A 14,544-nucleotide genomic window follows, 5' to 3' on the forward strand; every position below is an offset into this window, starting at 1 on the left:
CAGAGGACGCGTATAAACGCATACAATGAAACCAAGAGTGAACGCTCTTAAATCCATAAACTAACGTGCACCAAAATACAAGCAGAGATGATTAAGACGAACGGCCTTTCAAAATAAGTGGCCGAACGTTATAACTATGCTAACATGTACAGCCTAAATCAAACGAGCACTCTAAGGCTCGACCTTTACTTCAACTTCAACCAGATTGGAGTCGTCCAAATTTTCTTCTTCCAGCATTGCTTCAAGGGATGCTCCACCATCTGCTCACATCCACAACGGATGATCATTGCATTTGACAAGACGGACGTACATATACAAGAGACAACACAATGGAAATGCAAGGGTAAGCTTATAATATTTAATTTATACAATCAACACATACAGTTACATTTCTAAACACACATACAGCATGTGATTCATCAAATAATAATCATATAAAGACATATAATAAGACAGACCGTCCGGACTGTATGAACCATGTAGTTACAGGCGTCCTTGCACCCGAGTGGTGTAGTAACTGATCAATCCCCAGCTGCCACTCGAGGTTAACCCTATCTGTCCGGAGTACTCAATGGACTAGAGCCTCCTGCCATTCCCACGCATGACTACCCCCTTCTACTTAAAGAGGTGTATCACGGAATATCAGGATGGACCAAGCCAGCATTAACTAACCACAGTCATACCTTACCAATTCAATATTCAATCATATAAGAGACGTTCCTCCCTGGAACGCTCGTAAAAATCCAATTCCAATAATTCGTTCAACATATCATTCGTCCACATCAAACATTTCTCATTTTCACATTTTCATTCTATGTTCCACTCTCTTAAATTCACGAATGTTCACCATTTAATCAATAGGGACCAACATGTTACAGTACTCCTACCTTCTCGTTTCTGAACAAAAGAAACGAACCATTTATCCACTTAATACGTTTCGACACTTAATAATTTGAAGGTACTGATCTTAGAAAATATGGATGATACTTAGAAAGATTTTAAGTGTAAAGAATCCAGGTAGAATCCAAAGGATAAACCAGTAAGAAAGTATTTAGATAAACAACCAAATATGAACTGATTTCAGAAAACAACCCTACCAGTCAAAGAACGAACGTTAATTAACAATTTGGACGAACGCCAGTTACGTTCGCTCAGAATTCAATGACAAGGACGAGCGTTCAGTTATAAAACCGAACCCTCCTTGGACGAACGCTGGGTCAATGACCGAGCACAAATCAGAACGAACGCTGGATACAACCCGAGCGCTATTTAGGACGAACGCTTCGGTATAAGACCGAACGCCATTTCAGACGAACGTTCAGTATAAGGGCGAACGCTCTATAGAACGATCGTTCGACATAAGGCCGAACGACATTAAGGACGAACGCTCGACATGAGGCTGAACGTTACTGAGGAAGAACGTTCGACTTAAGGCCGAACGTCACGTATTTGTAAAGTTTCAAATATTTATCTAAGCTGAGCTGAAACGAACGCTCATTCACTAAATTGGGGACGCTCGTTCTCGAGCAGAATTCCTTCCAAATGAAGGAATTCCAAATCTAAGTTATTTTGCTGAAAAACCGAACGGTCTATGACCGTACAGTGACGAGCGTCATTCATAAAAGGGAAGATTAAAATTCCAGATTTCTCAAACTTAACAGAATTTTCCAGATTTCATTTTTCCAACTTTATAACATTCATTCCAGATTTAATTCACCTTCAACATCATTATCATACAGTTTCAATATCCAAATCCTTCCAAATATATCATAAACATACTCCATTCATACATAATCCATTCAACATGCTTTTTAATCAAGATCAACAACATATATCATACATAAAAGTCAGTGTTCATCCATAACAGATCAATCAAAACCAGAATTCATATCAGATCTCAGTAACCATTCATAACAGCTCAACTTCATGAAATTCATACATGCACAATAACAGTGATCATCCATACATCTCAAATTTTATATTCTTCATTCATGCAACTCAGATCATTCAACATACAGTATAAATTAAACATATAAGCTTCCCTTACCCGGATTGAAATTCAAGCTTGTTCTAGATGTATAAAAATGGCTTCGTCCAACTACGTTTTGCTTAGGATTCTTGACTCTTCCAGAACCAAATCTAACCACAGATTACAGAACTCTTAGAATACCAGTTTGCATGCAACTAAAACTCTATTTTTCCAGAACCTAAGGACGAACTACGAAAGGGACTTACCAGTGTCAGTCTTTGAAGCTGTTCGGTCCAATGGATAGCTCTTAGTGCAGTGGGTGTTCCTACGGTGCTGAAAACGCGATTGGAGAAGAAACGTAAGGATTACAGTAGAGAGAAGTTTAGGGTTTTTTAGAGAGAAGTTGGAGAAGATGAAAGGGTGAGTTCAGAGGTTGAAGATGAGTTCGTGCAAGAGAGAGAGAGTTTTCGAAAAGTCTGGTTTTGTTAAACCAACGTTCAATTGGAAGAACGTGTCACAGGTTGCCACATGCACACCAAACTCTGATTTAGAAGATTCCAACGTGACAAGTGGCGTGTGTGCATGCAGAGTTTAGTGCGTTTTAATGTTTCAGAGAATGATGAGCGTGGTGCTTCGTGCACGTCAGACAGAATTGTGGTCAGATTAGGAAGTGGGTTTTAAATGGCTGGAAATGAGGTGGCAAGCATTAAGGGTGAGATGTCAGGATTAACTTAAGCTAATTATTACGGGTCTCACATTCTCCCTAACTACAAAAATTTTCGTCCTCGAAAATTTATAACTTACCCGTGAATAAGTGCGGATACAAGTCCTTCATTGCACTCTCCACTTCCCACGTTGAATCTCCAGTCTTAGCATCCCACACTATCTTCACCAAACGAATGTCTTTTCCTTTATGCAGCTTGGTGCGTTCATCTTCAATGCGGACTGGCTGTAGCTCCAACGTTCTGTCTTGGCGCAGTTGAATGTTTTCCAGCTCCAAGACATGAGAAGGATTAGATATGTATCTCCTAAGCTGAGACACATGGAAGATCGGATGCAAATTTGATAATTGAGGAGGTAACGCGAGTTCATAGGCTATTGGTCCAATCTTCTTTAAAATCTGATACGGTCCTATGAACTTGGGAGACAGCTTCTTTGGACGAACAACTCTTCCCACTCCAGTGATTGGATTCAGTCTCAAGAATACGTGATCTCCTGCAGCAAACTCCAAAGGCCTCCTTCTTCTATCCGCATAAGATTTCTGCCTGCTCAGGGACGTCTTCAATCTGTCTTGGATCAATTTAACCTTCTCGGTTGTTTGCTGGATGAGTTCAGGTCCAGTTATTACGTTCTCCCCTTCCTGGAACCAGCAAAGTGGCGTTCTGCACTTCCTCCCATAGAGAGCTTCAAACGGCGCCATTCCAATGCTAGATTGGAAACTATTGTTGTACGTGAACTCCACCAGTGGCAAGACCTCATCCCATGCGCCTAAGTGGTCTAGGACGCATGTCCTCAATAAATCTTCTAGTGTCTGGATGGTACGTTCAGATTGGCCGTCAGTTTGCGGATGATATGCTGAACTCATCTGCAGCTTGCTTCCCAATTCGCCTTGCAGTGATTGCCAAAACCGAGATGTAAATCTCGTGTCTCGGTCAGAAATGATGCTTGAGGGCACTCCATGAAGACGAACGATCTCCTTGATATACAACTTAGCCAAATTCGTCATTGACATCTTCAAATTCACTGGTAGAAAGTGAGCGCTCTTCGTTAGTCTGTCCACGATCACCCAAATTGAGTCATGATTCCTCACTGTTCGTGGCAGGTGAGTCACAAAATCCATGGAGATGCTGTCCCACTTCCATTCTGGAATTTCCAGTGATTGAAGCAACCCTCCTGGACGTTGGTGTTCAGCCTTTGCACGTTGACAGGTCAAGCAAGATGCCACAAAGCGTGCAACATCACTCTTCATTCCAGGCCACCAAAACGATTTTCGTAGGTCTTGATACATCTTAGTCATGCCAGGGTGCATGCTAAGACGACTATGATGAGCTTCCTCCAAAATAATCCGCTTCAGCTCGCCATCGTTGGGAATGCACGTCCTACCAAGGTAACGTAACATACCATCTGTTCCAGCATTAAACTCCTTAGCTTTGTCTGTACCGAGTGCATCAAAGATCTTCACCAATTCTTCATCCTCTCTTTGCTTCATCCAAATTCTGTCAAACACATCACTGGAAATTCTAAGATTACAGCACCTTATCACATCCGCTCCTAGATCAAATTGTAATCTCAAATCCCTAAAACTCTCCACCAAATTAAACTCTTTCACCATCATAAACGAAACTTGCACTGCCTTCCTGCTCAGAGCGTCTGCCACTACATTGGCTTTCCCAGGGTGATACAGCAGTTCGAAATCATAATCTTTTAAAAACTCCAACCAACGTGTTTGCCTCATATTCAGCTCCCTCTGATCAAACAAATATTTGAGGCTCTTGTGATCACTAAAGACTTGAAATGTTGATCCGTATAGATAGTGCCTCCAAATCTTTAATGCGAACACAACTGCTGCTAACTCCAAATCGTGAGTGGGATAATTCTTTTCATGAATCTTCAACTGGCGAGACGCGTAAGCTACTGCACGTCTCTCTTGCATGAGCACACAGCCTAAACCATGGTGAGAAGCGTCACAGTATACTTCAAATGGCTTGGACGTGTCTGGGATAATTAAAACTGGAGCGCTCGTCAGTTTCGCCTTCAGCTCCTGGAACCGTTCCTCACACATATCAGTCCAAGCGAATGGATGATCCTTTCTAGTCAACTGAGTAAGTGGAGCCACTATCTTGGCGAACCCCTCTATGAAACGTCTGTAATAGCCTGCTAGTCCCACAAAACTCCTCACTTCTGTGACTGAACGAGGGCTCTTCCAATCCAACACTGCCCTCACCTTAGAGGGATCCACTGAAATGCCTTCAGCCGAGATCACATGTCCCAAAAACTGCACCTCCTTTAACCAGAATTCACACTTTGACAGCTTTGCGTACAACTCTTTCTCCCTCAATACGGTTAGTACTGTTCTCAAATGCTCCTCATGTTCGGCATTGGTTTTGGAGTAGATGAGAATATCATCTATAAACACAACTACAAACTTATCCAAATAGGGTCTGAATATCCGGTTCATGTAATCCATGAAGATGGCTGGAGCGTTCGTTACTCCAAATGGCATGACCACGTACTCATAATGTCCATAACGTGATCTAAAGGCTGTCTTCTGGATGTCGTCCTCCTTAACCCTTATTTGGTGATATCCTGAACGCAAATCAATTTTTGAAAATACCGTTGCTCCATGCAGCTGATCCAGCAAATCATCTATCCTTGGCAACGGGTATTTGTTCTTGATGGTCAGCTTATTTAATTGCCTGTAGTCTATACATAACCGAGAGCTACCATCTTTCTTTTTCACCAAGAGTACAGGAGCTCCCCATGGTGATACACTTGGTCTGATGAATTGCTTCTCCATAAGTTCTTCAATCTGTTTCTTAAGCTCGGTCAATTCTGCAGGCGCCATCCGGTAAGGTTGAACAGATATAGGTGCAGCTGTTGTCACCAAATCAATGGTGAATTCAATCTCTCTAACAGGAGGCAATCCTGGTATCTCTTCTGGAAATACGTCCAGAAATTCATTCACAACCGTGCTCTCAATACTGCTCCCCTTGTACATCCGTGCTTCTGCCAACCCCCTTAACTCCTTATCTTCATGCGTCATGATGAGAAAACAGCTTGCACCTTCCATTATATCCTCTTTCAATTGACCGAAAGTTACACCCAAGTATTCTTCATCCTCTTCAGGAAACACTAATTCCTTCTTGCCACAATCAATAATAATATGGTTGGCAGCTAGCCAATCCATTCCTAGAATTATCTCCAAGTCCTTCAAAGGTAAACAGATTAAATTCACCTTATAACTATGCCCCTCTACCACAATAGGACATCTAATGCATACGGTAGATGTCCTAAGCTCTCCAGCTGCTGGTGTTGATACCACCAATTCAAACTGCATATCTCTCTCCACTATTCCCAGCTTTTCAACACACGCCTTCGAGATGAAGGAGTGCGTCGCCCCCGAATCAAACAGCACACAACATTGCATTCCATATAACAAGCAAGTACTGGTGATAAGTGTACCTGAACTTGCTGCTTCCGCACCAGTAATTGCGTACACACGCCCAGTAGCTTGGGCTCGACCACCCCTTCCTTGCTGATTTCTCCCTGCGTTTGGCGGCCTCATCACTGCTCTCCCACCAGAGTTGCACTCATTCGTTCCATGTCCACTTCTTCCGCAACGAGTACAAGATTTTCCTCTCGCCAACTGAGGGCATGATGAACGGTAGTGTGGCCCTCCACACTGAAAACAAGTGATACTACCTTGCTGTCCAGACTGTCCAGCAGGAATCAAGGCTTGAGATCCACTTGTGTTGGCTGCTGGACGAGCGTAAAGGGATCCTCTCTGATTCACACTCCCCCTTGAGACAATTGGCCCCCTTACTGTTTGCTGTTTCTTATACCGTTCCACCTCTGCCAAATTCTTTTCCAGTACCTTAGCCCTCTCCACCATGGCAGGGAACGTTCGGATGCATAAACTGGAAATCACAACCTTCAGATCACTGCGTAGACCATTCTCAAATTTTCTGCACTGCCACTCCTCACTAGTGGCCATTGTATTGAATCGGACAAGGTGTTTAAACTTATTGGTGTATTCTGATACAGACATTCCACCTTGAACCAGTTGCAAAAACTCCACCTCCTTTGCAAACTTTACGCTGTCAGGGAAATATTCCTCATAAAACTTATTACGGAATACTTCCCAAGTAACAGGGCGGTGAGCGTCTACCAGTATGGCCCTTGTGCTCGTCCACCAATGGCTTGCTTCTCCAGTTAATAAGTATTCTGTATACGCCAACCTGTTCTCATCCGGACACCTTTTGGCGTTAAAAATCCTCTCCATATCCCTTAGCCACTGATCAGCCTCATCAGGGAGGCACTTCCCACTGAACTTAGCTGGGTGATGCTGCAGGAAGCTCTCCAAACTCCACTCGGCAGCAGGTTGAGCAGCGTTTGAAGAAGATGCTCCAGGCGCACCTCTAGTTGCAGCCAAGATTTCCATCAACTGCCTTTGCGTGTTTTCAGAATTGACACGCGAGGCCTCCAAACCTTGCATAGCAGCTTGGTTTTGCTGCATCAGGGTGGCGTTTTGCTCCAGCAACGTGGTATTCTGTTGATGCAATCTTTCCACCACGGTTTCCAACAATCTAGTGTTGTTGGACGTTTCGGACTCATTCGGTTGAGGAGGAGGAGGAAGTCTAGGTGCCATTTGTTCTCTGGATGCAGAGAAAAACAAACGAGCATTAGTTATGTCCAAGAGTTAAAACAATAATAACTCATTAAACATGCAATAAGCACACAGCAAAACACAGTGCACTCATAACCCTACAGTGTCCTTAGAAGAACAAAACTGTTCTGATACCACTATTGTAACATCCCAAAATACAGTAATCACTATAATTCAGAATTAATTACAATTAACAGAAATCACAAACAGTCTTTGCATTAAAACAGGATTTAAAAGCCTAACGGCATCAGTACAGAGGACGCGTATAAACGCATACAATGAAACCAAGAGTGAACGCTCTTAAATCCATAAACTAACGTGCACCAAAATACAAGCAGAGATGATTAAGACGAACGGCCTTTCAAAATAAGTGGTCGAACGTTATAACTATGCTAACATGTACAGCCTAAATCAAACGAGCACTCTAAGGCTCGACCTTTACTTCAACTTCAACCAGATTGGAGTCGTCCAAATTTTCTTCTTCCAGCATTGCTTCAAGGGATGCTCCACCATCTGCTCACATCCACAACGGATGATCATTGCATTTGACAAGACGGACGTACATATACAAGAGACAACACAATGGAAATGCAAGGGTAAGCTTATAATATTTAATTTATACAATCAACACATACAGTTACATTTCTAAACACACATACAGCATGTGATTCATCAAATAATAATCATATAAAGACATATAATAAGACAGACCGTCCGGACTGTATGAACCATGTAGTTACAGGCGTCCTTGCACCCGAGTGGTGTAGTAACTGATCAATCCCCAGCTGCCACTCGAGGTTAACCCTATCTGTCCGGAGTACTCAATGGACTAGAGCCTCCTGCCATTCCCACGCATGACTACCCCCTTCTACTTAAAGAGGTGTATCACGGAATATCAGGATGGACCAAGCCAGCATTAACTAACCACAGTCATACCTTACCAATTCAATATTCAATCATATAAGAGACGTTCCTCCCTGGAACGCTCGTAAAAATCCAATTCCAATAATTCGTTCAACATATCATTCGTCCACATCAAACATTTCTCATTTTCACATTTTCATTCTATGTTCCACTCTCTTAAATTCACGAATGTTCACCATTTAATCAATAGGGACCAACATGTTACAGTACTCCTACCTTCTCGTTTCTGAACAAAAGAAACGAACCATTTATCCACTTAATACGTTTCGACACTTAATAATTTGAAGGTACTGATCTTAGAAAATATGGATGATACTTAGAAAGATTTTAAGTGTAAAGAATCCAGGTAGAATCCAAAGGATAAACCAGTAAGAAAGTATTTAGATAAACAACCAAATATGAACTGATTTCAGAAAACAACCCTACCAGTCAAAGAACGAACGTTAATTAACAATTTGGACGAACGCCAGTTACGTTCGCTCAGAATTCAATGATAAGGACGAGCGTTCAGTTATAAAACCGAACCCTCCTTGGACGAACGCTGGGTCAATGACCGAGCACAAATCAGAACGAACGCTGGATACAACCCGAGCGCTATTTAGGACGAACGCTTCGGTATAAGACCGAACGCCATTTCAGACGAACGTTCAGTATAAGGGCGAACGCTCTATAGAACGATCGTTCGACATAAGGCCGAACGACATTAAGGACGAACGCTCGACATGAGGCTGAACGTTACTGAGGAAGAACGTTCGACTTAAGGCCGAACGTCACGTATTTGTAAAGTTTCAAATATTTATCTAAGCTGAGCTGAAACGAACGCTCATTCACTAAATTGGGGACGCTCGTTCTCGAGCAGAATTCCTTCCAAATGAAGGAATTCCAAATCTAAGTTATTTTGCTGAAAAACCGAACGGTCTATGACCGTACAGTGACGAGCGTCATTCATAAAAGGGAAGATTAAAATTCCAGATTTCTCAAACTTAACAGAATTTTCCAGATTTCATTTTTCCAACTTTATAACATTCATTCCAGATTTAATTCACCTTCAACATCATTATCATACAGTTTCAATATCCAAATCCTTCCAAATATATCATAAACATACTCCATTCATACATAATCCATTCAACATGCTTTTTAATCAAGATCAACAACATATATCATACATAAAAGTCAGTGTTCATCCATAACAGATCAATCAAAACCAGAATTCATATCAGATCTCAGTAACCATTCATAACAGCTCAACTTCATGAAATTCATACATGCACAATAACAGTGATCATCCATACATCTCAAATTTTATATTCTTCATTCATGCAACTCAGATCATTCAACATACAGTATAAATTAAACATATAAGCTTCCCTTACCCGGATTGAAATTCAAGCTTGTTCTAGATGTATAAAAATGGCTTCGTCCAACTACGTTTTGCTTAGGATTCTTGACTCTTCCAGAACCAAATCTAACCACAGATTACAGAACTCTTAGAATACCAGTTTGCATGCAACTAAAACTCTATTTTTCCAGAACCTAAGGACGAACTACGAAAGGGACTTACCAGTGTCAGTCTTTGAAGCTGTTCGGTCCAATGGATAGCTCTTAGTGCAGTGGGTGTTCCTACGGTGCTGAAAACGCGATTGGAGAAGAAACGTAAGGATTACAGTAGAGAGAAGTTTAGGGTTTTTTAGAGAGAAGTTGGAGAAGATGAAAGGGTGAGTTCAGAGGTTGAAGATGAGTTCGTGCAAGAGAGAGAGAGTTTTCGAAAAGTCTGGTTTTGTTAAACCAACGTTCAATTGGAAGAACGTGTCACAGGTTGCCACATGCACACCAAACTCTGATTTAGAAGATTCCAACGTGACAAGTGGCGTGTGTGCATGCAGAGTTTAGTGCGTTTTAATGTTTCAGAGAATGATGAGCGTGGTGCTTCGTGCACGTCAGACAGAATTGTGGTCAGATTAGGAAGTGGGTTTTAAATGGCTGGAAATGAGGTGGCAAGCATTAAGGGTGAGATGTCAGGATTAACTTAAGCTAATTATTACGGGTCTCACAGAAAGAATGAGACAAGAGAAGAAAAAGAAAGAAAAAGAAAAAGAAAAAGAAAAAGAAAAAGACAAGATACTGGGCCAAATGTCTCATATTTTCCACTTGTGGTGTTCAGATGGTGGGTCTGGTGACAGCCAAGCCAACGATAATGTGTTGAATTGGTAATTAATCATTGAGGTTCCTCCACCAACCAATGGTTGTAAGCACATTGCCCTTTTCATAGTACAAAATATAATTGGTACAAGAGAAACGGTAGACAAAATTTATAAAATATTTTTTTTTGTGTATATAAGATTATAAAACTTTGTAATTCAACAATGATACTATTTATTTCTATTTTTAAGGTGTCACTAGAGACATGAAAATCAAAACTAAATGTATTTTGCTTACATGTCTATTAATTAGTTCCTATGCAGGCCTTTTCTAAGATTAAAAAGATATTTTTATTTACTTGTGTACATTATATAAAATATTATGACACCATTTCGAAATTAAAATTTGAATTTTGGGTTATAATAAAACATGTTGTCCTTAAAGATTAATTAAATATCTATCGGGATGTGGAATGTATATAATTGTAAAGCATTTTACAGTTTACTTTCGAAGTTTTAGTCATCTCTATGGGGCTTTAGGTCAACGTCCGTTTCAAGGTTCTAAACTCTCGCAGATATGTGCTGAACTCTTTCCGTGGCCTTCGGAGGAAACAGGTTCTCCGACGACTTTAACATACTTATGTTTACAGTTCAACATTTCATACCAAACTTTCCTTATTCCGTAAAACACATAGTGGAATGTTTTATCTGATTCGTATTAGATGAATTTTGGGGTTACAGGAAACAAATGCTTTTTGGTTGATTTCCCTCTTCTGATGAATTCTCTCATTTACAGCTTAAATCCAGTGGTTCTATATGAGTTTGTATATATTTAGAATGATTCTTTCATCTATCATAAACTTATTCTCTACATTTCTCAATCTGGGTTGATCATCTCTCCATTACTTTTCAAGTTTTTCTGTCTCTTCCTCTCTGTAAAAGCAATGTATTTTTTATGATTACTTAAACACGGGGGGTTTTATTCTTGCCCCCTAATCAAAGTCTCTCCGGATCGGTTGTGCTGTTGGCACTCAATTTTTTTTTCTTTTTTCTGGAGTTATTTAGTTGTAATGTTAAGTATTTATATTTCTTCAATGGTGAGTGAGTTCATGGGAGTGTGGGTTGAAGGAGTTGACTCAATTTATCTCCTTCTATTTTAGAAAAACTTTTAAGAATGTAATTATAATCCAAAAGAAATTGGATCTGAAAACGGAACTTGCTTTAACAAATTTTAGAACTTCAGATTGAAAAGCATCTTTAGAAGAACCAAAATATACCTTTCTCTTCGCAGCTTCCTTAATACTAAGAGCATACATAACCCTCTCATCACGTTTACTTATCCCTTAAAAATAGACCCACAAGTATAATTGTTAAAAATATCGCGTAGGGAACGCAACCCAAGCAAAGATTGAGTTGAAGTATAAGAAATTTCACCAAAATCGTACATGTTTTGTTAGATTAATGGGTTAATGTTGTTTAGTTTTATGTTTCAGTAATGTCTTCCAACAAAGAGGTAACAATCCCTTTGAAATATTGGGTGGACGATAAAAGAAATCGTGTGATTGTAGCGGAAGCAAGTGGGGAATTCGTAGATGTTCTCTTCAGTTTCCTTACCCTTCCATTGGGAACTATCATCCGCCTTTTGGACACCTTGGACCATGTAGAGCGTGTGAACACCTCTGAAGAACAGGGGCGTGACAACGGCTCTGAACAACAAGGGCGCAACAACGGTTCTGAACAACAAGAAGGGCGCGACAACGGCTCTGAACAACAAGGACCTCAGAACACCTCTGAACAACAACAAAGGCGTGACAACACCTCTAAACAAGAAGAAGGAACTGGTTGCATCAATAATATGTGCCAGAGTTTTAAGGATATGTTGGGGCTTCGCAACAGATCTGAACAACAAGTTTGGCTTGGTTGCATCAACGAGCTGTACAAGAGTGTTAATAATTTGAAGACTGATGTTTTTAGGAACACGATCTGCCAGAAAATGTTACATTCTCCGCGCAACCCCTTAGAGAGCTCTTGCCAGAGGCTAAAAGTGAAAGTGGATGATTCAGAACCCACAAAGTATTTCATGTGTCATAACTGTGCAAAAAAAGGAAGTAATTTGTTGGTGAGCTCGTTTTGTGATGTAAAGTGCGACTGCGACGCATTGATGAGGAAAGAAATAGAACTGCTGGAAGAGGCTACTGGTGACGATGGCGTTTTTGTTAAAGGAAAGGCCATGTTCTTCATCTATGATAACTTGACAGTGCGCCGAAGTTCTCCAAGTGAATTCATTAAACCTGGACAGAAAAAACTAGAAGACTATAAAGAAGACTTTCTTGACAGAGAAAAGGTAATATTTATGAGGAAGCGCTTGCACGAATTTTTTATGTTTCAAGAATGATAGTCCAATATTAGATAGTAGGAGTTTCAAGTTTATGGTAATCTTTTACTTATCTTCTTTCAGATACTTAAGATACTGAAGCAAGCATTAACCTCCAAAACCCCTCTTAGTGATGTATTATTGGGAAACACAACATCCAAGCGATCGGTCTCTTTCTCACGAGTTATTGGCTCAACTCATTCCAAAGATTATTTAGAAATCAAGGTAATGGTGAGTAAATCAAAAAACAAGATTGAATTTGTTGAAGCAGACGGGGATTTTGTCGATTTTCTGGCCAGCTTCCTCACAACACCTCTTGGATCTGTTCTGAACCTTAAGAATAACAAACTGTCCTGCTGGCCCATACCACTTCTTGCATCTATTCTGAAGCTTAGGAATGGCAAATTGTCCTTAGGAAGCATTCGTAACTTGTACAAAAGTGTGAAGAATCTGGATCCGTCGTGGTTCATAGAGTCATCGAACAAATCCTTGCTGAATCCCAAGGTGGCTCCTTATTTTGGTTGTGAGAGAAATCCACTATCAAATTCAAGTCAAGATGACACCGCCAAATATTGGTATGGCCTTGGAGAAATGAAAAATGAGAAGGGTCGTATCATCTGTGAAAAGAGAATGATTTCAAAGAAACATGATATGCTACAACAGCCCAAAGATATCAAAATGTTGGACCCAAGATCTTCAGATAGAAAAAAAAAAGATGGTGTGGGATTTATGAAGAGGCCTTGTCTATTTGTTGTGTGGGATAATCTGCAATTGTCACCGTTGACATCTATCAGTCTTCCAATTTCATTTCGTGATTCGGATAATCTCCTGTCTACTGATTTGGAGGAACATCTGCTGAAAATCAAGAAGTCAAAGGTAAGGTTCACAATCCACTCTTGACGATTGTTCTTTCGATATTGGTTTAAGAAAATCTGATTGATACTATGGTTTTATTTAACATTTGTCTAATTATATAAATTTTGTCAGGCAATAAACCTTTTCAGGGCTTCTTTGACCTCTGACAAAGGTGCTTTTACTCGGAGCCTATCCTGCCTATTGTGGAAGTGGAGACTTCAAAGACTCATTCCATTGTGGGGTTGGTGGAGAAACAAGAGAAACAAAAAGCGCGAGAAAAGAAAAAGACGAAAAACTGAGAAATATATCAAGTTAAATGAAAAGAAAGAGAAAAAGAAACAAGAAATAAGTGCGGTAGAAACTAAAAAGAAGAAGGAAGAGATTAACGATAATCCAGTGCAGAAGACAAAGGAAGAAGTCAAAGCCTAAACTTTAGGGTGATAAGTGATTAAGGTGACATAGAACAATGCTGCAATATATTTTGGTGTAAGAAATAGTTGTGTTTAATTGATTTGATGATCATTTAATATTTATATTTCTCTTGTTTTATGGATGTCCTTATAATGTTCAATAATTGTACGAGTATAATTTTAGGTTGTGATATTAGTACAACTAGAAATCTTTGAGCTAACTACTCTCTCTCCATGTTGGGAAGAGATAGAGATAATGGGTATGTTCATAATAATAGCTGTAATCATTGCATAGTTGAGTAGGGTGCCTCTATCTTTCACTTTGCATGGTATTGGTTGGTTATTTTAGAGGTGAATTAAGACTATCTACCATTATACAACATCAGTTGAAAAGGCAAGGGCAGTGCACTAAAAATAGGGTATATTGGTAGCATATATATATATATATATATATATATATATATATATATATATATATATATATA

At 40.0% G+C, this 14,544-nt stretch overlaps 1 protein-coding gene across 1 annotated transcript; it reads left to right on the plus strand.

Annotated features, from left to right (window-relative positions):
* Positions 1-10,895: 10,895 nt before the first annotated feature.
* LOC148191803 (uncharacterized) lies at positions 10,896-14,202 on the plus strand. The gene is made up of 4 exons (XM_088100913.1): positions 10,896-11,035; positions 11,914-12,764; positions 12,879-13,670; positions 13,782-14,202. The coding sequence occupies exons 2-4, from the start codon at positions 11,916-11,918 to the stop codon at positions 14,076-14,078; spliced, it is 1,938 nt and encodes a 645-aa protein (XP_087957039.1). The 5' UTR covers positions 10,896-11,035; positions 11,914-11,915; the 3' UTR covers positions 14,079-14,202.
* The last annotated feature ends 342 nt before the right edge of the window (positions 14,203-14,544 follow it).

Source organism: Vigna umbellata, chromosome 10 (assembly GCF_029865625.1).
Source record: "Vigna umbellata cultivar VRB3 chromosome 10, Vumbellata_1.0, whole genome shotgun sequence".
Lineage (NCBI taxonomy): Eukaryota > Viridiplantae > Streptophyta > Magnoliopsida > Fabales > Fabaceae > Vigna > Vigna umbellata.

Coding starts and splice junctions, on each gene's coding strand:
- LOC148191803 (XM_088100913.1), top strand. CDS start 11,916: ATGTCTTCCAACAAAGAGGTAACAATCCCTTTGAAATATTGGGTGGAC. Junction 12,765..12,878: donor ACTTTCTTGACAGAGAAAAG/GTAATATTTATG, acceptor ATCTTCTTTCAG/ATACTTAAGATACTGAAGCA. Junction 13,671..13,781: donor TGAAAATCAAGAAGTCAAAG/GTAAGGTTCACA, acceptor AAATTTTGTCAG/GCAATAAACCTTTTCAGGGC.